General features: G+C 45.7%; 2 protein-coding genes across 5 annotated transcripts; one reads left to right on the forward strand and one right to left on the reverse strand.

The window, feature by feature from the left end:
• The first annotated feature begins 732 nt into the window (after nt 1-732).
• Nucleotides 733-10,697, forward strand: katna1 (katanin p60 (ATPase containing) subunit A 1). Of its 4 annotated transcripts, XM_069161546.1 has the most exons (12): nt 733-1,009; nt 1,690-3,076; nt 3,349-3,511; nt 4,190-4,329; nt 4,860-5,046; nt 5,230-5,345; nt 6,594-6,699; nt 6,778-6,936; nt 7,325-7,451; nt 7,682-7,816; nt 9,475-9,601; nt 9,982-10,697. In XM_069161546.1, exons 3-12 carry the CDS (start codon nt 3,350-3,352, stop codon nt 10,178-10,180), a joined length of 1,458 nt encoding a protein of 485 aa, XP_069017647.1. In that variant the 5' UTR covers nt 733-1,009; nt 1,690-3,076; nt 3,349; the 3' UTR covers nt 10,181-10,697. The 4 variants fall into 4 exon arrangements, with proteins under 4 accessions (XP_069017647.1, XP_069017645.1, XP_069017646.1 ...); XM_069161544.1 differs by lacking the exon at nt 1,690-3,076 and having other exon boundaries at nt 3,346-3,511; XM_069161545.1 differs by lacking the exon at nt 1,690-3,076.
• A 423-nt stretch (nt 10,698-11,120) lies between these two features.
• ginm1 (glycoprotein integral membrane 1) lies at nt 11,121-16,126 on the reverse strand. Its single transcript, XM_069161547.1, has 8 exons — nt 15,961-16,126; nt 15,741-15,812; nt 15,547-15,646; nt 14,888-15,042; nt 14,174-14,333; nt 13,855-14,072; nt 13,293-13,456; nt 11,121-13,199 (listed from the first exon to the last, which is right to left on the reverse strand). Exons 1-8 carry the CDS (start codon nt 16,048-16,050, stop codon nt 13,091-13,093), a joined length of 1,068 nt encoding a protein of 355 aa, XP_069017648.1. The 5' UTR covers nt 16,051-16,126; the 3' UTR covers nt 11,121-13,090.
• Nucleotides 16,127-16,160: the final 34 nt, after the last annotated feature.

Raw genomic sequence — 16,160 nt, forward strand, 5'->3', positions numbered from 1 at the left:
TTTCTCCTTTAAAGAGGAGTTGTTTCCTCCCAGCTTATGTGGGAATTGTTGAATTGTTGAATTGATGAATTGATGAATTGTTGAATTGTTGAGTTGATGAATTGTTGAATTGATGAATTGTTGAATTGTTGAATTGATGAATTGTTGAATTGATGAATTGTTGGGTTTCTCTGTATAATGTTGTAAAGTTCAACTGTAACAACTTTAATGTGTTTAAGTGCCATGAAATAACCTGTGTTGTGATTTGGCGCTATATAAATAAAATAAAATAAAATTGAATTGAATTGAAATGAATCCACAAACTTGTTTTTTCTGTATGGTATTATATCGAGCGCATGTCTGCATTGTTTGTATATTTAAATTTTGTTCCATAAAGTTAAAATAAAATCATAAAGCCTACATTTGTCCTACCTCGTTGCACTCTTCTCCTCTTTAAATCATTATTCCTCTTTGAGTTGCTCGTCCATTTAATAACTGCAATAATGAAGGATCTCATCTTCATTTTAAAACTTTTCTTAGATTTTCGTCATAAGGAGAAACTGTTATTACCAGAATCTTTATGAATACTTTATGTGCCTGAAGTATAACTGCAGCTGTTGCTCCGTTTCCAGATGTTGTCATCTGTCCAACTTGTTTTTCTGTCCGTCGACCACTTGGCGCTATTATTTTGAAGGTTGTTGAGGGCGGAAGTGAAAACTTTCCCTCCAGTTGGTTGATAAATTTGCATACGGAACGTGCTGGTGACCGACTTCCGTGATCGCCGGGACATCTGACGTCCCCGTGTTCGGTTCGGTTCGGTTCGGTTTGGTTGGACGTCGTTTTCTCTGGAGCCTCTTTTTTTAATTTCTCCCAGGAGCTGCTGCGACTCTCCGGGTCCATCTGAAAAGTTAAGTAGAAACCGAACACGGACCGGATCAGAAACCGGTTAGAAACCGGTCAGGAACCGAACACGGGTCAGAAACCGGTCAGGAACCGAACACGGACCGGGTTAGAAATCCGACACGTACAGGTTCGTCTCCAACTTTCCAGTTTCCTGCTGTTTTCAGTACCAGATCGAGAAAATAGCCTCCATGTTTAAGTTACGGTTCGGTTCGGTTCGGTGGTTGTAACACGGCTGAGTACCGTGCAGCTCTGACAGGGCGGGATTCATTCAACGTCCATGTTAATGTAACTTTACCACAAACGGAGGTTCTGTGATCCAGAACTGCAGAGCTGCTGTACTGGACGTGTTGGGGTCCTACTGGGTCGAGGCTCCGTCTAATCTCTGCAGAAGGTTCAACTGAAAGCAGTGGTCGGTGTGTTGGATGTGGAAACGGGTCTTAATCCTAATAATCATACAAATACCTAAATTGAAGAATGCGTTGATACCCCCCCCCCCCCCTCCTCCTCCTCCTCCTCATTCTCCTCCTCCACTACCCCCTTAGCTTCTTGCTGTTTCATGTCTCTCTTCAAACAATGACATAATCATGTGAGCTGGTGTTCCTGTAATCGCTTCAAAAAGATCTCATTCATCCACGTTGTCGTTAAACCGACCAGGAACCTTTTTAAGAAGGTTAAAGGTTCCTGCCGTCCGTCCTCAAAGGTACGAAGCTCTGCAAAGATCAGGCGAGCTGATCACGTGACCTTCCAAAGAGCTTTATTTCAAAAGAGAAAGTGTTCTTCTTTTGATGCACATTTCCATCATTGCAGCGTTAATGCAGCGTCATGTGACGCGTGCCGCATCGCGTCCTGAAGAACTCGCGGCTTCAACTCTTCCTGGGTCACCGGGGACTCGGCTGAACTTCATCCTCCTCTCCTTCGCCGTATTGCAGCGAGCTGCGTCTCCAATATTCAAAGTAGGAGTGCAGCGGACGTTCTGGACGAGGAACATTTTACCGCGTTTTAGATATCGGTCCGTCTTTATTCGATGGAGCGTCCGTGACTGAAGAAGTGCAGCCGGAGAGGAGGAGATGGAGTCACCTCCTCAGCTGATGCTTCTCCTCAAATCAACATCCAATGACAACCGAACCAGAACCACGGGGGCTGAGCTGACGTCTGAGGACGGCGGATGTTTGATTCCTGGGCGGGAGCGAGGAGGAGCGCCGAGGAGGAGCGCCGAGGGCCAAGGAGGAGCACAGAGGGCCGAGGAGGAGCGCCGAGGAGGAGCGCCGAGGGCCGAGGAGGAGCACCGAGGAGGAGGGCCAAGGAGGACCGGAGCGAGGAGCGCCGAGGGCCGAGGAGGACGGCGAGGAGGAGCGCCGAGGAGGAACGCCGAGGGCCAAGGAGGACCGAAGCGAGGAGGACCAGAGCGAGGAGCACCGAGGAGGACCGAAGCAAGGAGGAGGGCCGAGGAGGAGCGCCGAGGGCCGAGGAGGAGGGCTGAGGAGGAGCGCTGAGGACCGGAGCGAGGAGCGCCGAGGAGGACGGCGAGGAGGAGCGCCGAAGAGGAGCGCCGAGGACCAGAGCGAGGAGCGCCGAGGACCAGAGCGAGGAGCGCCGAGGAGGACTGGAGCGAGGAGGAGGGCCGAGGAGGAGCGCTGAGGGCTGAGGAGGAGCACCGAGGGCTGAGGAGGACGGCGAGGAGGACCGGAACGAGGAGCAGGGTCGAGGAGCGAGACTCGCCTGTCTTTCTCAACAGGTTGCGTCTGTTTCGGTCTAAAGCAGCTGGCAGCGTTCAGGCCGCTGGGATTTGGGAAAGTTCCCGTTCCAGAAGAAACTTCCTCTTTCTGGAGAAAGTATATTTCTTCCTTTCACCTCAAACGTTGCCACATCAAACCGGCTTCTCCGACCTCTCAAAAACGTCCATCTGGAATATTCTGGAATATTCTGGAATATTCCGGGTTTGAGAGGCACATCAGGTGTTTCCTTCCATCTGTTTCCCAGATGCTCGTGAATGATGTAAAAATGTAGTTTTGGCTCCGCGAGCAGGAAAACTTGGAGGAAAAAAAAAACAACCCTCTTCTTTCTTGGCAGTTCAGCGTCCACCGAGAGATTTCTGCTTTAACTCACTACATCTACAACTAATTTACCGCCACTAATGCGGACATCCACATTTAAAGTGGCCCATCAGTGGTAGACCTTTTCGTCGCTGCCCGGAGTAAGTCCCATCCTAAAAGTTCCTGAGCCTCGGGATGGTACCGAACATGTTGTGGGCCTCGGTTCTGGAACTGCATGAAGGTTCCTCCGATCGTAAAGGGATTGACATTTCATCTATTTTGTCTTCATCCGATATTGTTTTTTTTAGTTTTCAGTCTTTTTTTTTTTACAACTGTTGCAGAAAAAAGGAACAGATTTTGCAGCAGGTTTGTTGGTATCGGTTACCATGCCGACGGGTCAGCGTGCTAACTGTATGCTCTGTGTCCTCAGCAGCATGAGTCTACGGGAGATCAGCGAGAACGTGAAGCTGGCCAGGGAATACGCTCTGCTGGGAAACTACAGCTCGGCCAGCGTTCTCTATCAGGGACTGCTGGAGCAAATCAAGAAACACGTGTACACTGTGAGAGACGGCAGCTTTCAGCAGAGATGGCAGCAGGTAAATGTGGCGGCAGGTAAATGTGGTGGCAGGTAAATGTGGCGGCAGGTAAATGTGGCGGCAGGTAAATATGGCGGGAGGTAAATATGGCAGGTAAATATGGCAGCAGGTAAATATGGCGGCAGGTAAATGTGGCGGCAGGTAAATGTGGCGGCAGGTAAATGTGGCGGCAGGTAAATATGGCAGGAGGTAAATATGGCAGGTAAATATGGCAGCAGGTAAATATGGCGGCAGGTAAATGTGGCGGCAGGTAAATATGGCGGCAGGTAAATATGGCGGCAGGTAAATGTGGCGGCAGGTAAATATGGCGGCAGGTAAATATGGCGGCAGGTAAATGTGGCGGCAGGTAAATATGGCGGGAGGTAAATATGGCAGCAGGTAAATATGGCAGCAGGTAAATATGGCGGCAGGTAAATATGGCGGCAGGTAAATGTGGTGGCAGGTAAATATGGCGGCAGGTAAATATGGCGGCAGGTAAATATGGCAGCAGGTAAATATGGCGGCAGGTAAATATGGCAGGAGGTAAATATAGCGGCAGGTAAATATAGCGGCAGGTAAATATAGCAGCAGGTAAATGTGGCAGCAGGTAAATATGGCGGCAGGTAAATATGGCAGTAATGAGGTATTGGATCAGGAAGGAGTCCTGGCTCCTCATCTGTCTATCTGTGTGTCTTCCAGTTGTGGCAAGAAATTAGTGAAGAGAATCGACAAGTTCAGGACATCATGTCGACTCTGGAGAACTTCCAGCTGGACGCGACACCAGCAAAACCCAGTCAGCTGGATGACGGCGACATGCGGCCGGTACATGTGGATCCCAGGTAGGACGTTACACCTGAAAACACTCAACTCCTGCTGAAGGAAGTTTCTGAACCAGCCTGTGGTCGGTGCTGGATAAGCTGTTTGCAGTCATATGAGTGGGATTAGTGATGTGAGCCCCCCCCCCCCCCCCCCCCCCCCAAAATCACAGAGCTGCTCTGTAAAACTCACACTGACGCTTTGTTCTGGCTTCATTTGTTGTTTTCCATTTATAACTTTGGTTGCATCAACACACACGTTGAGCATTTTCATACGGCCTCTGCCTTCAAGAGAATTTATAAATATTGATTTGGTACGCAGACTATGCAGGAACTTTTAGAAATAATTTTATCTGGTTATTCAGTCATTTGAAACTGGAACTGCCGCAATAAATAATAATAAAAAAAACAACGATATTTGAAAATGCTTGACTCAGCGGTTTTAGTGCTCTTGCGTGAATGAAGAGGATAAACGGCTGTCATTGTTTCAGAGGTAAAAAGTTGACTGGAAAGGATCCCGGTTGTTGTTAACGGCACCCATCTTTCTTTCCCAGACACTCTCCTTGTCCGGCCAGGCGTCCCGCTAACGCCTACAAAGAGAGCAAACCTGCCAACAGCCGCCTGAGTGTGTCTGTGAGGGCCCAACAGAGGAACTCGCCTCGGGGGGCCAACGGGGACCGAAGCAAACCTTCCAAGGGCAAAGACAAGAGGGAGGCTGCTGGCAAAGCAAAGGAGGATAAGGTGCACGACAACACGGCAACACATACTTTGTCTTTTATGGTACATTATACAGTATATTCATACACAACATCTACATGCGGCTTGTTTACTCACCACTTCGCTCGTCTTTCCATATTTCTGTGGGCGGAGGAACCCCGCAGCACATTTAGAGAGTAATGATGTTTTGGTTTTTCTGCCTCTCAGAACAAAGCAGATGTTCAGGAGAAAGAAGTGAAAAAGTTCGATGGGACGGGATATGATAAAGACCTCGTGGAAGCTCTCGAAAGAGATATTATATCTCAGAATCCAAATGTGAAATGGTAGGTGGACTCTGTCGGCTACTGATTTGCTGTCTTGGCCATTAATAATGTTTCTGGTGTTGAGATCGGCCCGGTCCAGGTCTCTTCTGGGACGACCCACTGTGCTGCTGCGGTGCTGCTACCGCCACCTCCGACTTTTAACGCCGAGTTTGTCTTTTTATAACATCGATAATGTTCAGTGACATTTCATTATAGATTGTATTGAAAAGAAGTCACGTGAGTTTCGTTTACCGTCGTTGGGAGAGAGTCTACATGAAAACTAATGCTCTGTTAACTTATTGATAAAATATGATTATAGCCCACATACATGTGTAGTCCACACTTTCTCCTTTAATAACATGCAATTGCTAAAATGATTAAAAAAAAAACCCGCTAAAAACTAATGTTTATTTTTCATATCTATGACATGTTTAGATATAACCTACATATTGAAACTATAATGAAAGGCATCCAATATGCAGTAATGTGGGTATAAGGTTGAAATGACTATCAACCAGGGACTGTAGGTAAAAGTGGACGTCGTGCCATAAGCTGTAATACCGAGGGCCGCCACAGGTCGGCTCCAAAAACGCTCCATAGACTCCCATTCAACTGCTCTCATTAAAAGTCAGTCATTTCTTTTCTACAAGTCATATAATTGTCAAAAAGCAGTATGTTTGGGGGTGTGTCTGTTTGATTGACAGACCCGTGGGCCGTTCAGGTTTCCGTTAGAGGTGGGCAGGTGCAGTGTCCTCGGTAGTAGGAAGCAAGATGGCGACGGACAAAACACTGAACGTGATGCTTCAGAACAGCATAAACCGATGGGTGACGTCACGGGTGAATGCCGCTCGCTCTTCACGTTACTTCAAGTGGAATAAAAGCCCAAAATGAATTTATGAATGGACAAACGTTAACCCTAAACCTCCAGAAAATCTAGTTTTCTACCTGAATGTGGCGACGGTGAATGCGAAGAAGCTCAGCTGCTGGGTTCCTGAACATCAGGCATTTCAGCTCTTTTTAAAGTAGCTGGTCTTGTTAGTCCGTGAAACTATGGATGGCCAAAGTAGTTTAAGCTGCACCAGTAGCTCATCGGTACAGTTTCACTTCACTCTTCTACAACCGGAAAAAAAAAAGCGACTATGTTCAGAAACGGCCAGTTCAACGTCCAGCCTGTTTTCACTTGGTTGCGTGCTTCGTGAGCATTTCTGAATGATGAGCAGCCTCCTGGAGAACTGCCAAACGTTATCTCTGTCTGACCTGTTTCTTCAGGGACGACATCGCAGACTTGGAAGATGCCAAAAAACTCCTGAAAGAAGCGGTTGTGTTGCCGATGTGGATGCCAGCGTTTTTCAAAGGCATTCGGAGGCCGTGGAAGGTACCGATTTGAAGAGAGTTTTGGGTTATTGCTTTTATCATACGAATTGTTTTACATGGAAGTCATGTCCCCCTTAAGGGAGTGCTCATGGTGGGACCACCTGGCACAGGGAAAACACTTTTGGCCAAAGCAGTTGCTACTGAATGCAGAACCACGTTCTTCAACGTCTCCTCATCTACTCTCACCTCCAAGTACAGAGGAGAGTCGGAGAAGCTGGTCCGCCTTCTCTTCGAAATGGTGAGCTCACCCACGTTGGCTCGTCACGTCCTTCTGGACATCCTTGGCATCATTAGGGTTCCTGCGCGACGTCAATCTGACTAATTTAGAGCTTTACTTTGGATTTGCTTTCATTTGTCAGATCTGAGTCTGTTTTGGAGCCCTGTAGTGGTCAAAAAGCACTTAATCACAATTGAAATACAATTCATTATGAAGCTCCCCGTCACATTGATTTTTCTTAACGATGACATTATTTTGTCAGTGGGGTTATATCATATTATTATATGTTGATCAAAGCATAACCACACACATTTATGTGAAAACCTCCCAGTTTTGTACAGTCGATATCGTACTCTCTTCATACAGTTTTTTTTTCCTTGACTAAGTCATTGCATGTGTTCTCGTACAGGCGCGCTTTTATGCTCCCACTACAATCTTCATTGATGAAATCGACTCCATGTGCAGCCGCAGAGGAACTTCAGAGGAGCATGAGGCCAGCAGGAGAGTCAAAGCTGAGCTGCTGGTGCAGATGGACGGTACAAAATAACACAATCACTATTTGATTTACTAAAACTTGCATTTGGTCCTAAAATTTTCTTTTCTTTTTAAATCATTTTACGAGTTAAAAAAAAAAAGAAATAGATGAAACGTGTTCAATTAGAACTTTCGCGGCATTGCCCGCCTTTGTACTGTTTTATCTTCAGAAACACGACGAAGGATTAAGGAACGTGTTGAGAGGTTTTTATCTGCTGTGGCTTCTCTGAAGGTGTCGGTGGAGCGTCGGAGAACGACGACCCATCGAAGATGGTGATGGTGCTCGCTGCCACCAACTTCCCCTGGGACATCGACGAGGCCCTGAGGAGACGGCTGGAGAAGAGGATCTACATCCCTCTGCCCTCAAGTACTGTCGGCCATCTGTTCAGAGCACCACGCCAAGAAATGGGATTCATTTGAAATGTTACTGCAGACTTTAATTTGAACTGCAGAATTATTGAACGACCAGAAAACATGTTAAGAGCAACGGCCGAAACGGGCTCACTTGATTACGAGCGTTTTAATTGCACCTTTACTAATTGGACAGTGTGGAGTCACAGATGAACCTCCACGCATTAAGTCCTGCAGTAAACATCAGCTGTCAGCCTCCACATTCCTCACATGCAGCTTTGGCAGTAATTACTTTTGTGCTGCTGTAATATGTGCTTCAATTCTTCCTGGTCCGACTGTATTGTATGCACAATACAACATGAATAAGCCTCAAGTTTAGGAATTACTATTCACAATGGTATTCAACAGTTCTTTTTATCTGTTGCACAACGTTCAGCTCACGCCTATCTGAAGTTCCAAAATACTGCTATAAATCCTGGGTAAATGATTTTAAACTACAAAACATGACTGAACATTTCAATTCAATTCAATTTTATTTATAAAGCGCCAAATCACAACACTGGTTATTTCATGGCATTTAACACATTGAAGCCTTTACAGCAGGACTTTATAATATTATACAGAGAAACCCAACAATTCAACAATTCCCACATAAGCTAGGAGGGGAAAAAAACTCCTCTTTAAGGGAAAACAACCTCCAACAGAGGGAAGAAAAACTCCCTTTAACAGGAAGAAACCTCCGACAGAACCAGGCTCAGAGGTGGGCGGAGCTTCTGTTGACAGAACCAGACTGAGGTGGGCAGAGCTTCTGTTAACAGAACCGGGCTCAGAGGTGGGCGGAGCATCTGTCTCGACCAGTTGGGGTGAGAGGAGAGCAGAGAGAGAAAAGGACAGCATAGAGATAGAAGAGAAGAACTGTTGGTGGAGACGACAAGCGCAGAGCAGAGACATGCAGCTCCATGACGGGACATCTGGAACCTCGAACATTTGTTCACTCCAGCAGAAAATGAATGCTTCTGCATAAGGAATGTAACAGTTAGGATATTTTAAAGCATAAAGAATGTAGATATACGAAAGAAAAAGTCAATTTGCCACAAGTTAGTGCTGTTAAACACCAAATGCTACAATTGAAACAGGTCTTATTTCTGTGAGCGTTGAGGTAGTGTCGCTGTTTGTTTTTTTAAACTTCAAAGAAGTCCGTCTTTATTATTGAGAAACTGTCTAACTTGCTTGTGACTAATTTAAAAGTAAATTTGAGATTGGTGTAACACTATAAATGTGGATATGAAACTGGCCCCAGATGAAAGGCTCTTTAGTTTCTCCATGTCGTCACGGTGACTGCTGGACCTGCAGCTGTCTGAACCAGTCTTAACTTGAGCTGTGTTCTGGTTGGCTGCAGTCTGCAGCGACTCCAGGCTGGTTAGGGTTTCCCGCCGACTCCACTTCCTCCGTGCCGATGTCGGTGTGGCTCGCTCTGAACGTGGGTGAACAAAAAAATCTCGCAACTCATCACCTATCAGACCTCGAAGATTCATTACCGATGTCCGCTATGAAAGGGACACTCCCTGATGTGCTGTCGGACCGGCAGCCGGTTCAGACAGACACAGTTAAGCCCGTCTGTAAGCCGTTTGCCGGAGTGTGTCCCGGGCCTCACTGCTGCCTCTGTATCTGCAGCGACGGGCCGAGTGGAGCTGCTGCGCATCAACCTGAAGGAGCTGGAGCTGGCCAGCGACGTGGACTTGGACAAGATCGCGGAGCAGATGGAGGGTTACTCAGGAGCTGACATCACCAACGTGTCCAGGTCAGTCAGTCCATTCTGGAAAATGAAGTGGACCCCAGCAGCTTCCTCAGCAAACAGTACGGACGCAAAACAAGATGTTCATAGATAAAAAAAAAAATTTAAAAAAAGGCTCAGCATCTTCATCTGCTGGTCACCACCATCAATGTAGTTTTATATTCTTCTATTTTACAGCCTTTTGAGGGCATTTTCTAAATGTTGAATGAACACATTCACAAATGAATCTTTTTTTGCTTGTTTCCCAACTTAGTTAACTTACAGCTTCTTTTAGAAACCTGGAGTCGTTTAAAGCTCCTGTGCTTTAATTTAAAGTGAGAGGGTTAATGAAGGATTCAGAAACATTTGTGTAAAGATCTGTCACTGAAAGCGATCCTGTGATGCAGGGACGCCTCTCTGATGGCCATGAGGCGAAGAATCGAGGGCCTCACGCCAGAGGAGATCCGCAACATCTCCCGGGACGAAATGCACATGCCCACCACCATGGAGGACTTTGAGTCCGCTCTGAGGAAAGTGTCCAAGTCTGTGTCTGCAGCGGACCTGGAGAAGTACGAAAAGTGGATTGAAGAGTTCGGGTCCTGCTGAAAAAAAAGCCAGCAGGTGGTGTGTGTGTGTGTGTGTGTGTGTGTGTGTGTGTGTGTGTGTGTGTGTCAGGCTGCAACTTGAATGAGAAGTAGGTTTATTACATTAAGTAAAGAAGTGCCTTTGAACATACAGCAGCTTCTCATGATATTAATGTTGTTGGAGCTCTGAGTGACAGTTGATCGCTTCCTTGGACTCCATGAAAATCATTTCAATTACAAAATGTTTGAAAATGTGTTCCAACATAAAGACAAATAACGATAATATAAAAGGCTGCCAAAACAATGATTCCAGAAACATGGTGACAATAACAACTTGTGTGTTAAAGTCTGCTTCGCCATGAAGAACATTATCATCCAGAGATACTGGAGAACAAATCAATTGTCATTCCTTTTCTCTTTTTTTTTTTTTTGCACTTCATTTTATTTGAAACCGTGAGCTTCTCACATGTTTGGAGATGTAAATTCTTCTAACACTAACAAGATATTTCTATAAATAAAGTTGACCATGTTTGTGGACATCACCGTTTTCTGACAAGTTTGTTTACTTCTCATTATGTGTGTTGTGTAAAACTATAACCCTCGAAGGTAATGTTGAGTTCTCGCATCTCGACTAGTGGTTTGACCACCTTGTAATTTTGATGGATCAAGAGTGATTGATAATTTAATCCCATATGAACGTAGCCAGAGTCCAACCCATGCTAGATTGTTCACGGTGCTGTAACCGTCCGTTACATTGGTGTCTTAAAAGAACTGAGTGGTGACTTCTTCAGTCTCCATGTGGTGCCATCAGCTGACCATCAGCTGCTTGAGCTCTGGCTCTAGCTGCTAACATGTCCCTCAGCAGGACTCCGGATGTTCCTGTAGAGGATGTTTGAATGAAGAAGACTTGTCGTCATGGAGGCTTCCTGCTCACCTGATTCACAGCACAATCATCATGGATGTGATGGTCGTGAGGAAAGCCTTTAATCAGCACGACTTCAGACTCAAATGCACAGTCCAGGTGTAATTCATACAATTTATGCACATGGATGTGAAAAGAAATAACACATGAATCGAACGCCGTTTAAACAAAGTGCAAATGAAAACATATTTTGTCGTTTAATTCGTCAGTCTGAATTCATGCCGAATACATCGTTTGCCTTTCAGGCTGATTTCGTGTTATCTACAACAGAGAGTTGATCAGTCTGGAATTTGAGGCGACTCCAATGCCGTGTTGAGTCATCATGCAGTTCCCTAGTTTAAATGTATAACTCGCTGATGGAGCAGTTAACCGCGCCCACCAGTTACACTACACATGCAGCACATCATGCATTCTGTAGCTTCACTGAGCTCAGAGGAGACGACGGGACCTCGCCGCTCACAGGGACACAAGCTCAAACCTTTATGGTGTCTTTTTAAAAAGTGTGACAATTATGGAAATGACGCACACTCACAGACGCACACACAAAGCGCAAGTTAATGCTGAGTTTAGGAATAAGAAAGCCCACATTTCTGACTGATATTCTGTCCACCTGTTTGGTCCTGCAGACCATCGCACCTACGAATCGTTCAGTGAGGTTCTTTCTTTCAACAGTAATTCATATGTTGAATTTTCAGTCGTGTTTTGTACTGTATTTGACACGAGTCCATTCAGAGCAGTGGTTTGTCTCGTAATGTTTAGAGTGCATAGACATCTTGAACAACATCACTCACATTCTCCAATAACAGGAAGCCACACACACACACAAAACGCATCAAAATAAAATACAATAAAATCACCCCTTCAGTGATCGAATCCCCAAAACTAGTTACAGAGGCAACAGTGAAGAAGACAATCAACATGAGAAGCTCAGCGGTGCCAGTATGATATCGTGAATGAACTCATCGTAGTGCAGTTAGAGCTTTCCAGCTGCGGGGAACAATTTCGGGCGGGGGAAAAAGAGAAAATGGGATTGCAAAAGAAACGTGCGACCTTTACAGAACTGCGACATGTTTTCAGCCTCGACACAGCTCAGTTTGTTCCGATTCATTGGTTAAACAGACACAGACTGACTAGCAGCTTTTTCCTGAAGCGGATTTGGTGACAACAAACAGCCAGAAAATTAGAAAAGAAAGAGAAGAAAACCTCCAAAAACCAACTTTTAGGTCCATTTAGTTTCAGTTCTGAAGGTTCTGATGTCATCACATGGTGGAGTTTCTTTAGCTGTCATGGATTTACATCAAACCTTTATTTCTTACTGCTTTCCTTGTTAAATGTTGGCTTAAAGGGAAAGTTTGACATTTTAGGAAATGCACTTATTTGATTTTTTTTTTTGCAAAGTGATCTCCCTTGGTTGCCTGGCAACCTTGTGGTAAGAGGAAGTCACTGCGCCAAACCAGAAAACAGTCAATTAAAACCAAAGGTTGTCTTTTTTATTCCTAAATTAAAGAAATACCATCGTAGATCCTTTCTACCTGTCTGATATTTGCTTCTTTAATTGTTGTTTTTAGACAATAACAATGAGAAATGTGGAAGGAATAAGCTGCAGCATGTTTGTGGAGGCGGTAAAGCTGTTTTCTCTCCGTCACTACTTTAAAGGCAGGTAACAATGTAAAGTCATTAAAAAGGGACTTTTAGAAACGATGTGACCAATCACAGGAGGAAGGAGGTTTTCTGAGCTGACGATGAGGTGATGCTGGTGACAGCTGTCGGCTGTCCATCACGGCACCATTTGGGACTTGATTGTATGACTACATTTATAGAATTTCCCTGGAACCGTTTAAACTCGCTCATGGCTGATGTGTAAAGAGTAAACGGAAGTGAAAAGCTGCGGTAGGTCACAGATCTGAATATAAACTTGGAACAAACCAGGCCATGCTGAAGTGGGGTGAAGCAGGAGGTTAAGGAACAGATAAGAACAAACTGGAGGGAGCTGGTTCAGTCAATCCTCTTTCAAGGCTTCTTCTCGTCTTCTTCCTCTGCTTCTATTTCTATGTTCTCCAGCAGGTTGTGCTTCTCGTCCTCTGGCATTAGAGTGACAGGGTTCAGGTGGAAAATGTGCCTGTAACAGAATAAAACCAGTTTGAAGATAGTCAGCGAAGGAAAGGTCCACCTTCGGGATCACTTGTTCACAAACCCGATGCCGTAAACTCACTTGTGTTCACAAGTTGGGAAGAACATGTCCAAGATCTTGACGATGACCGCTGATCCGACGACGCCGATCACCACCACCCACATGACCAGGAAGAAGAGCGGCAGCGACTCGGAGCAGAAGCGCCGCAGACGCTCCCGGGTCTGCTCCACCCACTGACACATGGCCTGATGGGAGGAGGACATGACACATGAGCTTCATGAAGCCCTCGGCTTCTGCTGGGTTCTGGGGAGGTGCATGCACACTTAAAGACAACAAAGCAGGAGGAGGAAATCAGGCGTGATACACGGCAAAAGTCAGGAAGTAAGGGATGAGAACTCCGTCATGTGGAGCCGTCTGTGCTCACTAGTATTTCTAGTAAGTGTGCACACGCGCGCGCACACACACACACACACACACACACACACACACACACACACACACACACACACACACACTTTGACGACTGACACCCAGCAGCCTGTTTTTCCAGGGATCTAGAAATTCTTCGGTCCACATAACAAACTACATCTGACACGTCCTGCTGAGACGGCTCGACCCGTCTGTTCAGTCTGCTCCAACTTACAGAGTAAGAAGATAGAAATTCCTTGGGTGGAGTGGGATCGGGCTGTCTCTGGTCTCTGTCATCAAATTCTTCATCATATCTGACATCATACAGCAGGTCGGGGTCCATTCGCAGGGGAGTCTCTGGGAGCTTCCCCGGGGCTGCGGTCTCTTCCTGGGTGGTGTCTGTGTGCTTCAGAGGGTACTGGCTGGTGGTCTGGGAGATCAGCTGTTCCTCATCTGATATAAACAGGGCAGAAGAAAAAAGCAGTCCTGAGGCCCTCAGCTGGACTGGGACGCAGTATCTGCGTAATAGTAATTAGGACTCAACCAAAACCAACCTTTCCTGAAATTTGGAGGATCTGTGACGACCACATCATTTTCTCTGGGAACCCTGAAGATCTCGCTGTGACCGATGGGGTAGATGTTGGTGAACTGAGCCAGCTTCTGGAAGTCCGGGCTCATCAGTATTTTCACTTCACACATGTCAGGCTGCTGGACCTAAATGACACAAAGTCAAATGCAACAAAGAAAAAAAAAAAATCAACTAATTTACCTTTGGAGCGTCTGAATGCGTTCGTGAAACTACCAACCGACTAATAGCACATTGGAAAGACATTTATTTTCTTTTTTTTTATTGCATTTCTTTACTCACCCTCCTGACAAGAGTCCTCCATAAATCTTAAAGTTCATTTGTAATTTCACCTGAATTATAATTGTTGTCATGTAGAACACAATAAGTTAAACCAAACTGACACATCAGAGTCAGTATCTTTCAAACGGTCTTTCTTTTGGCTTATCAGCAGCGTTTCTCACTCCTTCTAGAGAGGACCTTTAAAATAATCGGCTTGGACTTCTTGAAATATGCCACAGAACCAGGTTCTCCGTGTATATTCTTTATGATTAAACTACAACATTTGTTCTGAAAGAGAAAAGACAAGCGAGGTCCTAACACCTACAGATAAGTTTCCTGTTTTCACATCAACATCTGGGACGCACGTACGTGATACTTTCAGTCATTTCAGTCCAACCTGTTAAGAGTTCGAGGTGTTTACCTCTTTGCCCTCCATCTCTATCACTTCACTGTACACTTGAAGAGCCACCACCTCCTCCGAGTCGCTGTACAGCCGGTTCTGGCTCACCATCACCCGGGTGACGGTCCACACCAAGTCCCCCGACTCAAACTCGCTGCTCCCGTTGATGCTGTCCACTGCAACACACAAGACCCTCATTCAAAACGGTGTCAACAACCTCAGTCAACGAGTTCATGAAGTGAGCAGCAGAAACTTGAAATAAGGAAATAAACATTCATCAATAAGCAACAGAAAGGACCGGAGAGATTATTTAAAAATAAAAGAACAACACATGTTCAACGTACTAAACGGGTTTAATGGGGCCACAGCAGCTCCTCGAGTGTTTTATATCAAACTACTGGACTGACACGAGGAAGCGCTCAACAATATGATGTGGAGGAAACAAAGAAGTCCTGCTGAATTTGTAACCATAGTAACGAAAGGACTTTTAACAGGTGCAGAGAGTATTTTCTCTGGTTTACGTAGTAAATAAAGTACTCGGACTGACCAGAGTATTTTCTCTGGTTTACGTAGTAAATAAAGTACTCGGACTGACCAGAGTATTTTCTCTGGTTTACGTAGTAAATATAAGTACTCGGACTGATCGGAGTCACGTGTCGGGGAGATGTGCTGAAACTCACGCAGCAGAGCTGGACAGGTGAACCTCGTGACGCCTGACAGCTCCACCGGGACGTCATTGACCAACACCTGCTCTTCACCCACCGAGATGTTCAGATTGATCTGAAATAAAAGACAACAGGACTTGAGGCTCGACTGCTTCCCAGAAAAAAAGAAAAAAAAAAAAAAGACTTTTATCTGTTTGTTTTTTTTATACCTGTAAGTTGTTGGAACCGTGCAGCTGCGTGTCCGCCAGCGTGCCCGCTGTCACGTTAATGAGGATGTTTTCCTACAAGTGAAGAGGAGCACAAACACACAGAGAGGTGAGGGTGAATCACACCGTCCTGCATCCTGACAGCTGGACGCTCCGCGAGCTAACGCTACGCTAACGTGACCGTCGCCAGACACCGTGTTGTTCGCCAGCCTTCGGCTCTCACCGTGTTCAGTCGTCTCGTCACCGACTCGGAGCGACTTTCTGACGCAAAAAAAAGAAATAAGACGCAAAGCATCGGCGCTGTCACTTCCATTTTGGGTTTGACTTGAACTTGCGGCAGCAACACCAACACGGCTCCGACAAAAACAACATTGAGCGGAGAACGTGTCCACCGCGCAGGCGCGAGACATTTCGTGCGCTCGT

The sequence above is a fragment of the Embiotoca jacksoni genome, unplaced genomic scaffold (genome assembly GCF_022577435.1).
Source record: "Embiotoca jacksoni isolate LCO1_2020_lvr unplaced genomic scaffold, fEmbJac1.0.p SCAF_29, whole genome shotgun sequence".
In the NCBI taxonomy this organism is placed as follows: Eukaryota; Metazoa; Chordata; class Actinopteri; family Embiotocidae; genus Embiotoca; species Embiotoca jacksoni.